The following is a 20,793-nucleotide window of genomic DNA, read 5'->3' on the forward strand; positions in this document are numbered from 1 at the left end:
CCTCCTCCTCGTATGCCCCTGCGCTGCTCCCCTCCTCCTCCTCCTCCTCGTATGCCCCTGCGCTGCTCCCCTCCTCCTCCTCCTCCTCGTATCCCCCTGCGCTGCTCCCCTCCTCCTCCTCGTATGCCCCTGCGCTGCTCCCCTCCTCCTCCTCGTATGCCCCTGCGCTGCTCCCCTCCTCCTCCTCGTATGCCCCTGCGCTGCTCCCCTCCTCCTCGTATGCCCCTGCGCTGCTCCCCTCCTCCTCCTCCTCGTATGCCCCTGCGCTGCTCCCCTCCTCCTCCTCCTCGTATGCCCCTGCGCTGCTCCCCTCCTCCTCCTCCTCGTATGCCCCTGCGCTGCTCCCCTCCTCCTCCTCCTCGTATGCCCCTGCGCTGCTCCCCTCCTCCTCCTCCTCGTATGCCCCTGCGCTGCTCCCCTCCTCCTCCTCCTCGTATGCCCCTGCGCTGCTCCCCTCCTCCTCCTCCTCGTATGCCCCTGCGCTGCTCCCCTCCTCCTCCTCCTCGTATGCCCCTGCGCTGCTCCCCTCCTCCTCCTCCTCGTATGCCCCTGCGCTGCTCCCCTCCTCCTCCTCCTCGTATGCCCCTGCGCTGCTCCCCTCCTCCTCCTCCTCGTATGCCCCTGCGCTGCTCCCCTCCTCCTCCTCCTCGTATGCCCCTGCGCTGCTCCCCTCCTCCTCCTCCTCGTATGCCCCTGCGCTGCTCCCCTCCTCCTCCTCCTCGTATGCCCCTGCGCTGCTCCCCTCCTCCTCCTCCTCGTATGCCCCTGCGCTGCTCCCCTCCTCCTCCTCCTCGTATGCCCCTGCGCTGCTCCCCTCCTCCTCCTCCTCGTATGCCCCTGCGCTGCTCCCCTCCTCCTCCTCCTCGTATGCCCCTGCGCTGCTCCCCTCCTCCTCCTCCTCGTATGCCCCTGCGCTGCTCCCCTCCTCCTCCTCCTCGTATGCCCCTGCGCTGCTCCCCTCCTCCTCCTCCTCGTATGCCCCTGCGCTGCTCCCCTCCTCCTCCTCCTCGTATGCCCCTGCGCTGCTCCCCTCCTCCTCGTATGCCCCTGCGCTGCTCCCCTCCCCCTCCTCCTCGTATGCCCCTGCGCTGCTCCCCTCCTCCTCCTCCTCGTATGCCCCTGCGCTGCTCCCCTCCTCCTCCTCCTCGTATGCCCCTGCGCTGCTCCCCTCCTCCTCGTATGCCCCTGCGCTGCTCCCCTCCTCCTCCTCCTCGTATGCCCCTGCGCTGCTCCCCTCCTCCTCCTCCTCGTATGCCCCTGCGCTGCTCCCCTCCTCCTCCTCCTCGTATGCCCCTGCGCTGCTCCCCTCCTCCTCCTCCTCGTATGCCCCTGCGCTGCTCCCCTCCTCCTCCTCCTCGTATGCCCCTGCGCTGCTCCCCTCCTCCTCCTCCTCGTATGCCCCTGCGCTGCTCCCCTCCTCCTCCTCGTATGCCCCTGCGCTGCTCCCCTCCTCCTCCTCCTCGTATGCCCCTGCGCTGCTCCCCTCCTCCTCCTCCTCGTATGCCCCTGCGCTGCTCCCCTCCTCCTCCTCCTCGTATGCCCCTGCGCTGCTCCCCTCCTCCTCCTCCTCGTATGCCCCTGCGCTGCTCCCCTCCTCCTCCTCCTCGTATGCCCCTGCGCTGCTCCCCTCCTCCTCCTCCTCGTATGCCCCTGCGCTGCTCCCCTCCTCCTCCTCCTCGTATGCCCCTGCGCTGCTCCCCTCCTCCTCCTCCTCGTATGCCCCTGCGCTGCTCCTCCTCCTCCTCGTATGCCCCTGCGCTGCTCCTCCTCCTCCTCGTATGCCCCTGCGCTGCTCCCCTCCTCCTCCTCCTTGTATGCCCCTGCGCTGCTCCCCTCCTCCTCCTCCTCGTATGCCCCTGCGCTGCTCCCCTCCTCCTCCTTGTATGCCCCTGCGCTGCTCCCCTCCTCCTCCTTGTATGCCCCTGCGCTGCTCCCCTCCTCCTCCTTGTATGCCCCTGCGCTGCTCCTCTCCTGATGGGATCCCTGGTCACTTACCTCTGGGCTATGTGCAGGTGTCGGCTCTCCAGGGCGAGCTTGCTGAGACTCTTCCACATAGCTTCTGTCTCTGAGGACATCTCCAAGGTCTCCAGGAAAGCTGCCGCGCTGCAGGATGATGGAGAAGAGGCTGATCATGTGACACATAATGTACACAAGCCTTATACACCAGTGTAACATGTAATAAGACCTACACTACTCAAAAGTAAGAGCCGGGGCCTCTAATATCCATGTGTCCATGAAGGGCGATCGTCAGAGACACCAACACTGGCAGATTGGACATCAGGAGCATTGCTGCCTGCATGCCTCCGTCCAGGTGTTGTAGGGAGGTCATACAGGCACATGGAGGCCAAACAGGCACATGGAGGCCACACACAATACTGAGCCTCATCAGGAGCATGCTGAGGTGTTGTAGGGAGGTCATACAGGCACGTGGAGGCCACACAATACTGAGCTCATCAGGAGCATGCAGAGGTGTTGTAGGGAGGTCATACAGGCACGTGGAGGCCACACAATACTGAGCTCATCAGGAGCATGCAGAGGTGTTGTAGGGAGGTCATACAGGCATGTGGAGGCCACACAATACTGAGCTCATCAGGAGCATGCTGAGGTGTTGTAGGGAGGTCATACAGGCACGTGGAGGTCACACACAATACTGAGCCTCATCAGGAGCATGCTGAGGTGTTGTAGGGAGGTCATACAGGCACGTGGAGGCCACACACTACTGAGCCTTATCAGGAGCATGCCCAGGAGTTGTAGAGAGGTCATACAGGCACGTGGAGGTCACACACAATACTGAGCCTCATCAGGAGCATGCTGAGGTGTTGTAGGGAGGTCATACAGGCACGTGGAGGCCACACACTACTGAGCCCCATCAGGAGCATGCCGAGGTGTTGTAGGGAGGTCATACAGGCATGTGGAGGCCACACACTACTGAGCCTTATCAGGAGCATGCCCAGGAGTTGTAGAGAGGTCATACAGGCACGTGGAGGCCACACACTACTGAGCCTTATCAGGAGCATGCAGAGGTGTTGTAGGGAGGTCATACAGGCACGTGGAGGCCACACAATACTGAGCTCATCAGGAGCATGCAGAGGTGTTGTAGGGAGGTCATACAGGCATGTGGAGGCCACACAATACTGAGCTCATCAGGAGCATGCTGAGGTGTTGTAGGGAGGTCATACAGGCAGGAAGTTTATTTCACAAGATATTTTCCCCAGCCCCACACTTTTGTAGTGGCAGTGTACATGTAGTTAGCAGTATATATATTATTTATATTATATATAGTTGTAGATTATGCCCATCACTGTAAAGTAAGGGATGGGAAAGATGTTCCAGAGAAAACTTCTCCATAGATTCCCAGCCCTCGGCCATGGTGGGTACATTACAGATTGTGGAGACATGACTAGTCTTACCGGTAGTAGTCACCATCATCGATGGCCGTCCCAAACTCTATCAGCCCTTCATCCAGGGTGTAGGATACGGTGTTAACCCCTTCTGTGACAATAACTTCTGTCTTCCCTTCACTGCGCTCCAGCTCCACAATGTCCCCCTGTATGTGAGACACGAGACAGGTTAGCCCTCCATGTCAAGTTCCGGCCAGTCTCGGGCGATTGCCCTTGGTGGGGTGGACGCCCCGGCCAGTCTCGGGCGATTGCCCTTGGTGGGGTGGACGCCCCGGCCAGTCTCGGGCGATTGCCCTTGGTGGGGTGGACGCCCCGGCCAGTCTCGGGCGATTGCCCTTGGTGGGGTGGACGCCCCGGCCAGTCTCGGGCGATTGCCCTTGGTGGGGTGGACGCCCCGGCCAGTCTCGGGCGATTGCCCTTGGTGGGGTGGACGCCCCGGCCAGTCTCGGGCGATTGCCCTTGGTGGGGTGGACGCCCCGGCCAGTCTCGGGCGATTGCCCTTGGTGGGGTGGACGCCCCGGCCAGTCTCGGGCGATTGCCCTTGGTGGGGTGGACGCCCCGGCCAGTCTCGGGCGATTGCCCTTGGTGGGGTGGACGCCCCGGCCAGTCTCGGGCGATTGCCCTTGGTGGGGTGGACGCCCCGGCCAGTCTCGGGCGATTGCCCTTGGTGGGGTGGACGCCCCGGCCAGTCTCGGGCGATTGCCCTTGGTGGGGTGGACGCCCCGGCCAGTCTCGGGCGATTGCCCTTGGTGGGGTGGACGCCCCGGCCAGTCTCGGGGGATGCCACCAGTAAGGATTTTGCCTGACCTCCAGTCTTGTACTATACCACCAATAGGGTGTATGACCACACTCCAGCCACATGTGTGATGCCCTATTCAGTCCCATACAAAGTCCCAAGTGTATACCTCGTACAGTCTTGTGTATGCCCCACCCCTCCCCAGATCCATGTGATCCCCCCCTCCAGCCATGATGAGCAGGGTGTGGGCACCTAGTATCGCTACCTTCAGGGGGAACATGGTGACTCTCTCTGGAGAATCAATGTTGTACCAGACACACAGATTGCTGCGGTTCTGTGCCACCACCACATCGCTGCCCGGGACCCACTGCACGTAGGAGCAGAAGTTCAGCACCGTCGTCTTCTGTCCACCGGACACATCAAACAGGTTCAGCTGCAAAATATAGAAGAGTAATCACCAAACAAACATTCTCATCGGAGGGAGAGAGCGCGCAGGGCAGAGAAGAGAGAAAGAGAGGAGAGAGAGCGCGCAGGGCAGAGAAGAGAGAAAGAGAGGAGAGAGAGCGCGCAGGGCAGAGAAGAGAGAAAGAGAGGAGAGAGAGCGCGCAGGGCAGAGAAGAGAGAAAGAGAGGAGAGAGAGCGCGCAGGGCAGAGAAGAGAGAAAGAGAGGAGAGAGAGCGCGCAGGGCAGAGAAGAGAGAAAGAGAGGAGAGAGAGCGCGCAGGGCAGAGAAGAGAGAAAGAGAGGAGAGAGAGCGCGCAGGGCAGAGAAGAGAGAAAGAGAGGAGAGAGAGCGCGCAGGGCAGAGAAGAGAGAAAGAGAGGAGAGAGAGCGCGCAGGGCAGAGAAGAGAGAAAGAGAGGAGAGAGAGCGCGCAGGGCAGAGAAGAGAGAGCGCGCAGGGCAGAGAAGAGAGAGCGCGCAGGGCAGAGAAGAGAGAGCGCGCAGGGCAGAGAAGAGAGAGCGCGCAGGGCAGAGAAGAGAGAGCGCGCAGGGCAGAGAAGAGAGAGCGCGCAGGGCAGAGAAGAGAGAGCGCGCAGGGCAGAGAAGAGAGAGCGCGCAGGGCAGAGAAGAGAGAGCGCGCAGGGCAGAGAAGAGAGAGCGCGCAGGGCAGAGAAGAGAGAGCGCGCAGGGCAGAGAAGAGAGAGCGCGCAGGGCAGAGAAGAGAGAGCGCGCAGGGCAGAGAAGAGAGAGCGCGCAGGGCAGAGAAGAGAGAGCCAACATGCACAGACAGGGGGGGGGGGGGCAGGCCAGAGGGTACATGCACAGACAGGGGGCAGGCCAGAGGGTACATGCACAGCACAGACAGGGGGGGGGGGGCAGGCCAGAGGGTACATGCACAGACAGGGGGGGGGGGCAGGCCAGAGGGTACATGCACAGACAGGGGGGGGGGGGGGGGCAGGCCAGAGGGTACATGCACAGACAGGGGGGGGGGGGGGGCAGGCCAGAGGGTACATGCACAGACAGGGGGGGGGGCAGGCCAGAGGGTACATGCACAGACAGGGGGGGGGGGGCAGGCCAGAGGGTACATGCACAGACAGGGGGGCAGGGCAGGCCAGAGGGTACATGCACAGACAGGGGGGCAGGGCAGGCCAGAGGGTACATGCACAGACAGGGGGGGCAGGGCAGGCCAGAGGGTACATGCACAGACAGGGGGGGCAGGGCAGGCCAGAGGGTACATGCACAGACAGGGGGGCAGGGCAGGCCAGAGGGTACATGCACAGACAGGGGGGGCAGGGCAGGCCAGAGGGTACATGCACAGACAGGGGGGGCAGGGCAGGCCAGAGGGTACATGCACAGACAGGGGAGGGGCAGGGCAGGCCAGAGGGTACATGCACAGACAGGGGAGGGGCAGGCCAGAGGGTACATGCACAGACAGGGGAGGGGCAGGCCAGAGGGTACATGCACAGACAGGGGGGGGGGGGGCAGGCCAGAGGGTACATGCACAGACAGGGGGCAGGCCAGGCCAGAGGGTACATGCACAGACAGGGGGGGGGGGCAGGCCAGAGGGTACATGCACAGACAGGGGGGGGGGGGCAGGCCAGAGGGTACATGCACAGACAGGGGGGGGGGGGGGCAGGCCAGAGGGTACATGCACAGACAGGGGGGGGGGGGGCAGGCCAGAGGGTACATGCACAGACAGGGGGGGGGGGCAGGCCAGAGGGTACATGCACAGACAGGGGGGGCAGGGCAGGCCAGAGGGTACATGCACAGACAGGGGGGGCAGGGCAGGCCAGAGGGTACATGCACAGACAGGGGGGGCAGGGCAGGCCAGAGGGTACATGCACAGACAGGGGGGGCAGGGCAGGCCAGAGGGTACATGCACAGACAGGGGGGGCAGGGCAGGCCAGAGGGTACATGCACAGACAGGGGGGGCAGGGCAGGCCAGAGGGTACATGCACAGACAGGGGGGGCAGGGCAGGCCAGAGGGTACATGCACAGACAGGGGAGGGGCAGGGCAGGCCAGAGGGTACATGCACAGACAGGGGAGGGGCAGGCCAGAGGGTACATGCACAGACAGGGGGGGCGGGGGGGCAGGCCAGAGGGTACATGCACAGACAGGGGGGGGAGGGCAGGCCAGAGGGTACATGCACAGACAGGGGGGGGGGGCAGGCCAGAGGGTACATGCACAGACAGGGGGGGGGGGGGCAGGCCAGAGGGTACATGCACAGACAGGGGGGCAGGCCAGGCCAGAGGGTACATGCACAGACAGGGGGGGGGGGGGCAGGCCAGGCCAGAGGGTACATGCACAGACAGGGGGGGGGGGGGGGCAGGCCAGAGGGTACATGCACAGACAGGGGGGGGGGGGGCAGGCCAGAGGGTACATGCACAGACAGGGGGGCAGGCCAGGCAAGAGGGTACATGCACAGACAGGGGGCAGGCCAGGCCAGAGGGTACATGCACAGACAGGGGGGCAGGGCAGGCCAGAGGGTACATGCACAGACAGGGGAGGGGCAGGCCAGAGGGTACATGCACAGACAGGGGGGGGGGGCAGGCCAGAGGGTACATGCACAGACAGGGGGGGAGGCAGGCCAGAGGGTACATGCACAGACAGGGGGGAGGCAGGCCAGAGGGTACATGCACAGACAGGGGGGGGCAGGCCAGAGGGTACATGCACAGACAGGGGGGGGGGGGGGGCAGGCCAGAGGGTACATGCACAGACAGGGGGGGGGGGCAGGCCAGAGGGTACATGCACAGACAGGGGGGGGGCGGGCAGGCCAGAGGGTACATGCACAGACAGGGGGGGGGGCAGGCCAGGCCAGAGGGTACATGCACAGACAGGGGGGGGGGGCAGGCCAGAGGGTACATGCACAGACAGGGGGGGGGGGGCAGGCCAGAGGGTACATGCACAGACAGGGGGGGGGGGCAGGCCAGAGGGTACATGCACAGACAGGGGGGGCAGGCCAGGCAAGAGGGTACATGCACAGACAGGGGGGGGGCAGGCCAGGCCAGAGGGTACATGCACAGACAGGGGGGGCAGGCCAGAGGGTACATGCACAGACAGGGGGGGGGCAGGCCAGAGGGTACATGCACAGACAGGGGAGGGGCAGGCCAGAGGGTACATGCAGAGACAGGGGGGGGGGGGGGGGGGGCAGGCCAGAGGGTACATGCACAGACAGGGGGGGGGGGGGCAGGCCAGAGGGTACATGCACAGACAGGGGGCAGGCCAGGCCAGAGGGTACATGCACAGACAGGGGGGGGGCAGGCCAGAGGGTACATGCACAGACAGGGGGGGGGGCAGGCCAGAGGGTACATGCACAGACAGAGGGGGGGGGGGGCAGGCCAGAGGGTACATGCACAGACAGGGGGGGGGGGGGGGCAGGCCAGAGGGTACATGCACAGACAGGGGGGGGGGGGCAGGCTAGGGGGTACATGCACAGACAGGGGGATCCCTCACCCGTAGCTTCTTATCTCTGAAGAGAAGTTTATGGCCGGTTTCATTCAGCTCCAACCAGTCAATTTTAGCATCATGTGTGACCATCCCCAAATTATACCCGGACACCAGATCCACTGCAGAGAGGCAAAGGGTAAATAGAGAAGTAGGTGCCCCCAGCTTAGTGTGCACGGTAGGTACCTATAGCGATGGTCTTTATATCTATCAGGTAGGCCAGCTTCTTGTTGTCCCTCCGTGCCTCGCTGGCGCCTCTCGTTGAGCCGTACACTGTATTACAGACACATGAGAATATAATCGCCATCAGTACAGCCGTGCACATGTAGCTACAGAAAACATACATACTAAGCCTTACTCATGGTCTGACCTATAGATAACGCTGCACTCCTCACCTGATAAGATGGGGGGTTCATGAACTCTGTTCGGACGCTCCCCAACACCTCATTGTTCCCGTATTCCACCAAAGTGAGCTCCCCAGCATTGAAGATCATGCAAACCTGTCAGATAGAAGGTAAGTACCACAACCAACCCTCAGGATTCAGGACCATCATGAACCGTGACCGCTGACCGCTGGGGGTGATAGTATGTGAGGGTGGGGAGCAGTGAGCGCTGGGGGTGATAGTATGTGAGGGTGGGGGGCAGTGAGCGCTGGAGGTGATAGTATGTGAGGGTGGGGGGCAGTGACTGCTGGGGGTGATAGTATGTGAGGGTGGGGGGCAGTGACTGCTGGGGGGTGATAGTATGTGAGGGTGGGGAGCAGTGAGCGCTGGGGGTGATAGTATGTGAGGGTGGGGAGCAGTGAGCGCTGGGGGTGATAGTATGTGAGGGTGGGGGGCAGTGAGCGCTGGGGGGTGATAGTATGTGAGGGTGGGGAGCAGTGACTGCTGGGGGTGATAGTATGTGAGGGTGGGGAGCAGTGACCACTGGGGGGTGATAGTATGTGAGGGTGGGGGCAGTGAGCGCTGGGGTGATAGTATGTGAGGGTGGGGAGCAGTGAGCGCTGGGGGTGATAGTATGTGAGGGTGGGGAGCAGTGACCACTGGGGGGTGATAGTATGTGAGGGTGGGGGGCAGTGAGCGCTGGGGGTGATAGTATGTGAGGGTGGGGAGCAGTGACTGCTGGGGGGTGATAGTATTTGAGGGTGGGGGGCAGTGAGCGCTGGGGGTGATAGTATGTGAGGGTGGGGGGGCAGTGAGCGCTGGGGGTGATAGTATGTGAGGGTGGGGGGCAGTGAGCGCTGGGGGTGATAGTATGTGAGGGTGGGGGGCAGTGAGCGCTGGGGGTGATAGTATGTGAGGGTGGGGGGCAGTGACTGCTGGGGGTGATAGTATGTGAGGGTGGGGGCAGTGAGCGCTGGGGGTGATAGTATGTGAGGGTGGGGGGCAGTGACTGCTGGGGGTGATAGTATGTGAGGGTGGGGGGCAGTGAGCGCTGGGGGTGATAGTATGTGAGGGTGGGGGGCAGTGACTGCTGGGGGGTGATAGTATGTGAGGGTGGGGGGCAGTGACTGCTGGGGGTGATAGTATGTGAGGGTGGGGGGCAGTGAGCGCTGGGGGGTGATAGTATGTGAGGGTGGGGAGCAGTGAGCGCTGGGGGTGATAGTATGTGAGGGTGGGGGGCAGTGAGCGCTGGGGGTGATAGTATGTGAGGGTGGGGGGCAGTGAGCGCTGGGGGTGATAGTATGTGAGGGTGGGGGGCAGTGAGCGCTGGGGTGATAGTATGTGAGGGTGGGGAGCAGTGAGCGCTGGGGGTGATAGTATGTGAGGGTGGGGGGCAGTGAGCGCTGGGGGGTGATAGTATGTGAGGGTGGGGGGCAGTGAGCGCTGGGGGGTGATAGTATGTGAGGGTGGGGAGCAGTGAGCGCTGGGGGTGATAGTATGTGAGGGTGGGGGGCAGTGAGCGCTGGGGGGTGATAGTATGTGAGGGTGGGGAGCAGTGAGTGCTGGGGGTGATAGTATGTGAGGGTGGGGAGCAGTGACCACTGGGGGGTGATAGTATGTGAGGGTGGGGGGCAGTGAGCGCTGGGGGTGATAGTATGTGAGGGTGGGGGCAGTGAGCGCTGGGGGTGATAGTATGTGAGGGTGGGGAGCAGTGAGCGCTGGGGGTGATAGTATGTGAGGGTGGGGAGCAGTGACCACTGGGGGGTGATAGTATGTGAGGGTGGGGGGCAGTGAGCGCTGGGGGTGATAGTATGTGAGGGTGGGGAGCAGTGACTGCTGGGGGTGATAGTATGTGAGGGTGGGGGGCAGTGAGCGCTGGGGGTGATAGTATGTGAGGGTGGGGAGCAGTGAGCGTTGGGGGTGATAGTATGTGAGGGTGGGGAGCAGTGACCACTGGGGGGTGATAGTATGTGAGGGTGGGGGGCAGTGAGCGCTGGGGGTGATAGTATGTGAGGGTGGGGAGCAGTGACTGCTGGGGGTGATAGTATGTGAGGGTGGGGGGCAGTGAGCGCTGGGGGTGATAGTATGTGAGGGTGGGGGGCAGTGACTGCTGGGGGTAATAGTATGTGAGGGTGGGGGGCAGTGACTGCTGGGGGTAATAGTATGTGAGGGTGGGGGGCAGTGACCGCTGGGGGTAATAGTATGTGAGGGTGGGGGGCAGTGACCGCTGGGGGGTGATAGTATGTGAGGGTGGGGGGCAGTGACTGCTGGGGGTGATAGTATGTGAGGGTGGGGGGCAGTGACTGCTGGGGGGTGATAGTATGTGAGGGTGGGGGGCAGTGACTGCTGGGGGTGATAGTATGTGAGGGTGGGGAGCAGTGAGCGCTGGGGGGTGATAGTATGTGAGGGTGGGGGGCAGTGACTGCTGGGGGTAATAGTATGTGAGGGTGGGGGGCAGTGACTGCTGGGGGTGATAGTATGTGAGGGTGGGGGGCAGTGAGCGCTGGGGGTGATAGTATGTGAGGGTGGGGGGCAGTGACTGCTGGGGGTGATCGTATGTGAGGGTGGGGAGCAGTGAGCGCTGGGGGTGATAGTATGTGAGGGTGGGGGGCAGTGAGCGCTGGGGGTGATAGTATGTGAGGGTGGGGAGCAGTGAGCGCTGGGGGTGATAGTATGTGAGGGTGGGGGGCAGTGACCGCTGGGGGGTGATAGTATGTGAGGGTGGGGGGCAGTGACTGCTGGGGGTGATAGTATGTGAGGGTGGGGGGCAGTGACTGCTGGGGGGTGATAGTATGTGAGGGTGGGGGGCAGTGACTGCTGGGGGTGATAGTATGTGAGGGTGGGGAGCAGTGAGCGCTGGGGGGTGATAGTATGTGAGGGTGGGGGGCAGTGACTGCTGGGGGTAATAGTATGTGAGGGTGGGGGGCAGTGACTGCTGGGGGTGATAGTATGTGAGGGTGGGGGGCAGTGAGCGCTGGGGGTGATAGTATGTGAGGGTGGGGGGCAGTGACTGCTGGGGGTGATCGTATGTGAGGGTGGGGAGCAGTGAGCGCTGGGGGTGATAGTATGTGAGGGTGGGGGGCAGTGAGCGCTGGGGGTGATAGTATGTGAGGGTGGGGAGCAGTGAGCGCTGGGGGTGATAGTATGTGAGGGTGGGGAGCAGTGACCACTGGGGGGTGATAGTATGTGAGGGTGGGGGGCAGTGAGCGCTGGGGGTGATAGTATGTGAGGGTGGGGAGCAGTGACTGCTGGGGGTGATAGTATGTGAGGGTGGGGGGCAGTGAGCGCTGGGGGTGATAGTATGTGAGGGTGGGGGGCAGTGACCGCTGGGGGGTGATAGTATGTGAGGGTGGGGGGCAGTGACTGCTGGGGGTGATAGTATGTGAGGGTGGGGGGCAGTGACTGCTGGGGGTGATAGTATGTGAGGGTGGGGGGCAGTGACTGCTGGGGGGTGATAGTATGTGAGGGTGGGGGGCAGTGACTGCTGGGGGTGATAGTATGTGAGGGTGGGGAGCAGTGAGCGCTGGGGGGTGATAGTATGTGAGGGTGGGGGGCAGTGACTGCTGGGGGTAATAGTATGTGAGGGTGGGGGGCAGTGACTGCTGGGGGTGATAGTATGTGAGGGTGGGGGGCAGTGAGCGCTGGGGGTGATAGTATGTGAGGGTGGGGGGCAGTGACTGCTGGGGGTGATCGTATGTGAGGGTGGGGAGCAGTGAGCGCTGGGGGTGATAGTATGTGAGGGTGGGGGGCAGTGAGCGCTGGGGGGTGATAGTATGTGAGGGTGGGGGGCAGTGACTGCTGGGGGTGATAGTATGTGAGGGGGAGGGCAGTGACTGCTGGGGGTGATAGTATGTGAGGGTGGGGGGCAGTGACTGCTGGGGGAGATAGTATGTGAGGGTGGGGGGCAGTGACTGCTGGGGGTGATAGTATGTGAGGGTGGGGAGCAGTGAGCGCTGGGGGTGATAGTATGTGAGGGTGGGGGGCAGTGAGCGCTGGGGGGTGATAGTATGTGAGGGTGGGGAGCAGTGAGCGCTGGGGGGTGATAGTATGTGAGGGTGGGGGGCAGTGAGTGCTGGGGGGTGATAGTATGTGAGGGGGAGGGCAGTGACTGCTGGGGGTGATAGTATGTGAGGGTGGGGGGCAGTGACTGCTGGGGGAGATAGTATGTGAGGGTGGGGAGCAGTGACTGCTGGGGGGTGATAGTATGTGAGGGTGGGGGGCAGTGAGTGCTGGGGGGTGATAGTATGTGAGGGGGAGGGCAGTGACTGCTGGGGGGTGATAGTATGTGAGGGTGGGGGGCAGTGACTGCTGGGGGTGATAGTATGTGAGGGGGAGGGCAGTGACTGCTGGGGGTGATAGTATGTGAGGGTGGGGAGCAGTGAGCGCTGGGGGTGATAGTATGTGAGGGTGGGGGGCAGTGAGCGCTGGGGGGTGATAGTATGTGAGGGTGGGGGGCAGTGACTGCTGGGGGTGATAGTATGTGAGGGTGGGGGGCAGTGACTGCTGGGGGTGATAGTATGTGAGGGTGGGGGGCAGTGACTGCTGGGGGTGATAGTATGTGAGGGTGGGGGGCAGTGAGCGCTGGGGGGTGATAGTATGTGAGGGTGGGGGGCAGTGAGCGCTGGGGGGTGATAGTATGTGAGGGTGGGGGGCAGTGACTGCTGGGGGTGATAGTATGTGAGGGTGGGGGGCAGTGAGCGCTGGGGGGTGATAGTATGTGAGGGTGGGGAGCAGTGACTGCTGGGGGTGATAGTATGTGAGGGTGGGGGGCAGTGAGCGCTGGGGGTGATAGTATGTGAGGGTGGGGGGCAGTGACTGCTGGGGGTGATAGTATGTGAGGGTGGGGGGCAGTGAGCGCTGGGGGTGATAGTATGTGAGGGTGGGGGGCAGTGACTGCTGGGGGTGATAGTATGTGAGGGTGGGGGGCAGTGACTGCTGGGGGTGATAGTATGTGAGGGTGGGGGGCAGTGAGCGCTGGGGGGTCTTACATTCTCATTTTCAAAGAAGAATTTCTCGTTGCCCCCGGATCCAGGCCAGGCCACCTGCAGAGAAAAAGGATGATGACAGATTGGTGGCGCAGGGGCAGATGGGTGAGGCCCAGGTGTAGGTGCAGGGCACGTGGCGCCATTCCTCACCTCACTCAGACGGTTGGTGACCAGGTCTCCGAGCAGCAAGGTGTCGGATGTATGAGCGACCAGGAATCGATCTTTCCCCAGGATCTTCACTTCATCCACCTCGTATCCATAGTGAGACTTCAGCACCACCCGGGTCCCTGATGACAGGTTCTTCACAATCACCTGGAGAGAGACACAGACACAGGGCACCGGGGGGCGATCAGTGCAACCCCCAAGCACCCAGGGCACCGGGGGGCGATCAGTGCAACCCCCAAGCACCCAGGGCACCGGGGGGCGGTCAGTGCAACCCCCGAGCACCCAGGGCACCGGGGGGCGGTCAGTGCAACCCCCGAGCACACAGGGCACCGGGGGGCGGTCAGTGCAACCCCCGAGCACCCAGGGCACCGGGGGGCGGTCAGTGCAACCCCCGAGCACCCAGGGCACCGGGGGGCGATCAGTGCAACCCCCGAGCACCCAGGGCACCGGGGGGCGGTCAGTGCAACCCCCGAGCACCCAGGGCACCGGGGGGCGGTCAGTGCAACCCCCGAGCACCCAGGGCACCGGGGGGCGGTCAGTGCAACCCCCAAGCACACAGGGCACCGGGGGGCGATCAGTGCAACCCCCCCCTCGAGCCCACAGGGCGCTCAGTGCATCCCCCCCCTCGAGCCCACAGGGCGCTCAGTGCATCCCCCCCCTCGAGCCCACAGGGCGGTCAGTGCATCCCCCCCCCTCGAGCCCACAGGGCGGTCAGTGCAGCCCCCCCTCGAGCCCACAGGGCGGTCAGTGCAGCCCCCCCTCGAGCCCACAGGGCGGTCAGTGCAGCCCCCCCTCGAGCCCACAGGGCGGTCAGTGCAGCCCCCCCTCGAGCCCACAGGGCGGTCAGTGCAGCCCCCCCTCGAGCCCACAGGGCGGTCAGTGCAGCCCCCCTCGAGCCCACAGGGCGATCAGTGCATCCCCCCCTCGAGCCCACAGGGCGGTCAGTGCAACCCCCAAGCGCACAGGGCACCGGGGGGGTGGCATCAGTGCAACCCCCGAGCAGAAAGAGCTATTGAGCCCATGAAGCTGCACATCTCACCTGACTTGGTCCCACGTAGGTCATTTCAAACTTGTTTTTGTAGATGGTGCGACGCAGGCAACAATCAAACTGCTCCACTCCTCCACACAGCGTACCCTGGGGGGACACATGGATGAGCTACATCTCCTACAGACCGCACCCCACACACACAGCCGTAGCCCCTCCCCCCCCCCACACACAGCCGTAGCCCCTCCCCCCCCCACACACAGCCGTAGCCCCTCCCCCCCCCCACACACAGCCGTAGCCCCTCCCCCACACACACACAGCCGTAGCCCCTCCCCCACACACACACAGCCGTAGCCCCTCCCCCCCCCCCACACACAGCCGTAGCCCCTCCCCCACACACACACAGCCGTAGCCCCTCCCCCACACACACACAGCCGTAGCCCCTCCCCCACACACACACAGCCGTAGCCCCTCCCCCACACACAGCCGTAGCCCCTCCCCCACACACAGCCGTAGCCCCTCCCCCACACACAGCCGTAGCCCCTCCCCCACACACAGCCGTAGCCCCTCCCCCACACACAGCCGTAGCCCCTCCCCCACACACAGCCGTAGCCCCTCCCCCACACACAGCCGTAGCCCCTCCGCCATAGTCACCGCACAGAGTCTGGATCCGTCCCTCTTCCAGGCCAGAGCTGTGATGCTGTACAGATTGGGGATGTCTTTGGGACGGGCCTCCTCCCATAATCCCCTGCGGGCGCTCCAGTTCAACACTCGTAGTCTGCAGTGGAAGGATATAGGACATGAGAAAGGCAGGGGAGGGTGGAGCAACATGGCCGCCCACCTCCACGGACTGTCCACTAGGTGCAGTGACCTACCTGTCATGGCTGCCCACCACCACAGACTGCCCGCTAGGACTAGTGACGGCTGCACTCAGCTCCCGCTCGCTGGGGTCACGGCTGTAGTCAAATGTCTGGATGACCTGTCCTTCTCGCCCATAAGCCACAAGCTTCTTATCACAACCACCAGCGACAATGCTGCCGGCTGCCCAGGCCAGGGCATACGGGGGGCAGGGATGGGTGGCCAGCTTCCCCTAAAACATGCCAGGGGGAGAGGGGATCATGGACATGCATTACAACCTTGTATACTCCCACACACAACACGCAAGGGAACAGGCAGACGAGAGGCCGAGGCGAGGGGCGGGGGGAACAGGAAGACGAGAGACCGAGGCGAGGGGCAGGGGGAACAGGCAGACGAGAGGACGAGGCGAGGGGCGGGGGGGAACAGGAAGACGAGAGGCCGAGGCGAGGGGCGGGGGGAACAGGCAGACGAGAGGCCGAGGCGAGGGGGGGGGGGGAACAGGCAGACGAGAGGCCGAGGCGAGGGGCGGGGGGGGAACAGGCAGACGAGAGGCCGAGGCGAGGGGCGGGGGGGAACAGGCAGACGAGAGGCCGAGGCGAGGGGCGGGGGAGGAACAGGCAGACGAGAGGCCGAGGCGAGGGGCGGGGGGGAACAGGCAGACGAGAGGCCGAGGCGAGGGGCGGGGGGGAACAGGCAGACGAGAGGCCGAGGCGAGGGGCGGGGGGGAACAGGCAGACGAGAGGCCGAGGCGAGGGGCGGGGGGAACAGGCAGACGAGAGGCCGAGGCGAGGGGCGGGGGAGGAACAGGCAGACGAGAGGCCGAGGCGAGGGGCGGGGGGGAACAGGCAGACGAGAGGCCGAGGCGAGGGGCGGGGGGAACAGGCAGACGAGAGGCCGAGGCGAGGGGCGGGGGGAACAGGCAGACGAGAGGCCGAGGCGAGGGGCGGGGGGAACAGGCAGACGAGAGGCCGAGGCGAGGGGCGGGGGAGGAACAGGCAGACGAGAGGCCGAGGCGAGGGGCGGGGGGAACAGGCAGACGAGAGGCCGAGGCGAGGGGCGGGGGGAACAGGCAGACGAGAGGCCGAGGCGAGGGGCGGGGGGAACAGGCAGACGAGAGGCCGAGGCGAGGGGCGGGGGAACAGGCAGACGAGAGGCCGAGGCGAGGGGCGGGGGAACAGGCAGACGAGAGGCCGAGGCGAGGGGCGGGGGGAACAGGCAGACGAGAGGCCGAGGCGAGGGGCGGGGGGAACAGGCAGACGAGAGGCCGAGGCGAGGGGCGGGGGAGGAACAGGCAGACGAGAGGCCGAGGCGAGGGGCGGGGGAGGAACAGGCAGACGAGAGACCGAGGCGAGGGGCGGGGGGAAGAGGCAGACGAGAGGCCGAGGCGAGGGAACAGGAAGACGAGAGGCCGAGGCGGGGGAACAGGCAGACGAGAGGACAAGGTGAGAGACACACAGAGGACAGATCACTGGACAATACCATCTGATATAATTCTGTAAAAAATGATCTTGAAATTCAGCGTCAGGAGATCTTTTGAGATTATAAAGCAGCCGTACCTGAGACTCTCCAGAACCTTCATCATCAAAGAAATAGCGCACAATGGTCCCATCTGCATGTCCAGACAAGATACCTTTCCCTGAAACACTGCAAAAACACAACGGTGGAGCATCAGAGGGTCCGAGCTCCTGCACCCACCCTAACCCATCACGTGGCACATCTAAGCTCCACCCCCACCCATGGGTGCAAGGAAGCAGAAACAGACCCGGATTATCCACCCATGTCGGCCCCAAGAGGGAGCCTCATCCACACAGGAGCCTCCAAGAGACCCTCAGGCTCGGAGCTATGCCCCAAGCCACCTGCAGCACCTCAGTGGCCTGTCTCCTCAAACCTGAGCCCCTCACACCTACTGCTTTTCAGCCCAGAGTCCTCCCCTGCCTCATCCCCAGGGTGGGCCAGAGGTGTATATAACCCAGCGCCTTCACCCCCTAACCCACCCAAGATGACACCAATTATGTCCACAGGACCAGGACCACATTAGGTGGCAGTTGGAAGGAATTTGGCAATTCATAGGAATCCTTTAACTGCTGACACAAGCAGAGGACCCCATCTATACGGACATCCCCTATATACAACACCCCCCTGGCCCTCCATCTTGCCCCATTAGGCAGTAGGGAAGGCGCTGGGTTATTCCAAAGGGGAGTGTACGTGTCAAACCCAGTAACATGGTAGTGGTAGCGACCGGTCACCCACAACAAGGGGGATGTCCCTCTGGTCCTTCCGTCTATGGTGGGCCCTGGTGGTGGGCTGCACCAGTTATAGTCTCCGCCATAGGGACAGGAGCTATTTCAGCTACAAAGTACTAGATTCTAGCAGTAACTCGGTCCACACCGGCATTAGTGCAATCACAGAGACTGCAGTGTCTCCTGCACTGGCTCACTGGACTTGTCTTCTACAACACTTAGCGGATAATCGGCACACGCTATAGGTATAACTAACTCCTCCTCCTTGACTCTTCCGTGTTTCCTCCAGCAGGTTTTTCCCTGCCTGACGTCCAAGTCCCAGCCGCTACTAGTTGCTTGGAAGCGCCATCAGGTCTTCATTCTTTTTGCTCATTAGGCAAATCCTATACAGTTCACACCGAAACGAGTAATGATGTCCACGTTACGGGAAACACATTTCTGTGCCTTAGATATGCCCTACGCCCCGTGGCACCACAGCCCCAGTCCTACACCTTGCACCATGCCGTACTGGCCTCCACAACAGCTCCTGGTGGTCCTACCATATTCCTAAAGGTAACCGCATAGAGACTAGTGCTAACATTTTCCCAATCACTTCAGGACCTGGCAGCGTTTGCAGAGGACTCACAGATCATCCTCCCGGGTGGTGCTCGCCTCTGCAATGGGCAAGTCCGTTATCCAGTCTGAGGAAAGGGACTGAATGACTGGACACAAGAGCCGTCATGGGCTCAATCACCGCTCTCCATTTAATAGACTTACACCCGCTGCTCCATAGATGGGATTTTATGGTGCGGCCATGCTCCAGCCCTAGGCTCACTGACTACTACTACATAAAAACCTTCTCAATGACTTTGTGCTGCAGACATAAGATAAACCTTTCAGTTGTGGGGAACCCCGAAAGGCAACATAAGGGGCTTCCTGATGCCCAGCGGGGCCCGCATGAAATGGGAGGGGGCACGTCAACTCAAGCTCACTGGCCAAACTAGGAAGGTTGGAGAGCAGCCACAAGATCCCCCACTGCCACTCTCAGGGCAAATTGTCGGCCATCAGACAAATCTTGGCAATGCTAGATCAAAAACAAGTGTGGGTCCTGCCTAGCAAAAGCGCTTCACCCAAGAGGCCCACAAAGACAATGGGGCAGATTTACTTACCCAGGCCATTCGCGATCCAGCGGCGCCTTCTCTACGGTGGATTCGGGTCCGGCCGGGATTCACCAAGGCAGTTCCTCCGCCGTCCACCAGATGTCGCTGCTGCGCTGAAGTTCCCCCGAGGTCCGCCAGAACGCACGAGCCTATACCGGGTGAAAGTGCAAGTTCCGTGACACTTTTTTTTTTTTTTTTAATGCGCCGCTTTTTCCGAATCCGTTCAGCCAGGCCCACCCATTTCCGTCACATGCATGCCGGCGCCGATGCGCCACAATCCGATCGCGTGCGCCCAAATCCCGGGGCAATACATGGAAAATCGGCACAAATCGGAAATATTCTGGTAACACATCGGGAAAACGCGACCCCCAATGTCTTTACAATTCATTCCCCATGAAAAGGCGCGATACATTCCCCTCATGAAATGGATGAAACCCGCTCCTATTACAAACGTCTGTAGAAGCTAGAAAATTCCCCACACCCTCAATCTGAAGAGATAGACGAAACCTTTCCTGCTACTCACCCCCATATCTAGAACCCGAAATAACTGCAAACCCATCGCAAGACTACACAGAATAGTCAGGCAGGTCATCAAAGACGGCAGGTGAAAGGTCAGAGAGGAGGTGGCACCTTCAACACCGGGGTGAGCGGGGCCCCTGCTTGGCACAATCCCTACAGGCGCACGTTTCAGTTATACCTAAACCTGGTAAAGATTTCACTTCATGTGGAGACTTTAGACCAATCGCGCTTCTAGAGGTCTTCCCCTACAACCGGCTATGCTCGACATAATACGTGGGGATCAGGTGGGATCTGTGCCAGGCCGGGAGGCTAGAGACAACATGATAGTGGGGCCAGACCTCAGGAGGCCGGGTATGTCCTGCCTAGAGTGGGATTAGGCCACAGTATGAAAGTACTCTACAGGGACCCATCTGCACTGGTACGAGGAGCCCTTTCCTAATCTGCCTGTACCCCTAGTTGTATTTACCAACACTGGAGCACCTAGAAAATGCCCTGAGATCCAGATGGGGCAACAGAAGCTGTAAATGATCACTGTTTGCAGATGACTTAGTCCTGTATGTAACTTCTATCTCTTGTGGTAGGGCAACACTCACAAATGCTCAATGTCACACGTGCTGCATGGGAGCGACTACACCTACAACCCAGATTCACATTAAATGGGCGATGTCTGCCAGCAGATACCTAGGAACCTCCATCCTATATAGCCTTAACTTTGCACCTTTTCAGATACTATAGAGAAGGACCTGGGCAATTGGTCTAGTCTCTCCTGGTTTGGTAGATGGATATCCTTCCACGCCTCTTCCGAAGTCCTTCTTTGAGCGTCTTCCCTGCCTTACCCAATCCTTTGTCATGTGCCTAAGCCCTCAATCAGATGACTCTTCCCAGGACTGAAGGTGGCACAGGTCTCTATCCCACAGAGCTTCTATATCCACATAGGTTCCTGACAGCTTTCATCATCGTGGTTCACTAAAACCAAACCAGACCAATGTTCTGGTGGCCATCATGGAGAGTACATTCAGATGTCGACCTCTCGCCACTATTAGTAGTGTTACTTAAATCTTAGAGCTAATTTGTGCGATCAGGTGGCTCAATAAAAGGTTCTGGGCCCACTCGCCCCATTCCCTGAAAACCCGGAACTAACCAACGTCGCACTAACAAATCCTTCACTAACTGCTCATCAACCAAGAGCAGGGGACATGGTTTCCAAGTGTGGAGGGGTCTCATGACAGAAGTAACAACCATTATGGGGGCTCCCCAATCTACACGACTGGTGCACTTTCAGCTACATCACACCCCTAGGCCCGTATCCCCACTATTAGTTATTCCTAGCGACCACTGTGCCCCCCCCCCCGTTTGTTTATTTGTTGTTCCCCAATGTTGCAGTTCCGGTTGACCGCGTTCAGCCACCTAATTTTTACTACACATTTTCATAGTTATCCGATTTGGACATCACCTTGATGTTGTATGAACTAATGCACTCGCATTGTACATTTCTCT

At 61.6% G+C, this 20,793-nt stretch overlaps 1 protein-coding gene across 1 annotated transcript in view; it reads right to left on the reverse strand.

Annotated features, from left to right (window-relative positions):
* The window catches only part of IFT172 (intraflagellar transport 172), a 42,416-nt gene that overhangs the window by 16,118 nt on the left and 5,505 nt on the right, over window positions 1–20,793 (reverse strand). Inside the window, 14 exon segments of the mRNA XM_072144287.1 lie at window positions 1,996–2,103; window positions 3,411–3,547; window positions 4,403–4,570; window positions 8,032–8,144; window positions 8,209–8,257; window positions 8,259–8,295; window positions 8,418–8,431; window positions 8,433–8,522; window positions 13,394–13,447; window positions 13,541–13,702; window positions 14,595–14,690; window positions 15,195–15,318; window positions 15,416–15,630; window positions 16,955–17,042. Of these exon segments, the coding sequence (XP_072000388.1) occupies window positions 1,996–2,103; window positions 3,411–3,547; window positions 4,403–4,570; window positions 8,032–8,144; window positions 8,209–8,257; window positions 8,259–8,295; window positions 8,418–8,431; window positions 8,433–8,522; window positions 13,394–13,447; window positions 13,541–13,702; window positions 14,595–14,690; window positions 15,195–15,318; window positions 15,416–15,630; window positions 16,955–17,042 (1,455 nt within the window).

The sequence above is a fragment of the Engystomops pustulosus genome, chromosome 3, assembly GCF_040894005.1.
Source record: "Engystomops pustulosus chromosome 3, aEngPut4.maternal, whole genome shotgun sequence".
Lineage (NCBI taxonomy): Eukaryota > Metazoa > Chordata > Amphibia > Anura > Leptodactylidae > Engystomops > Engystomops pustulosus.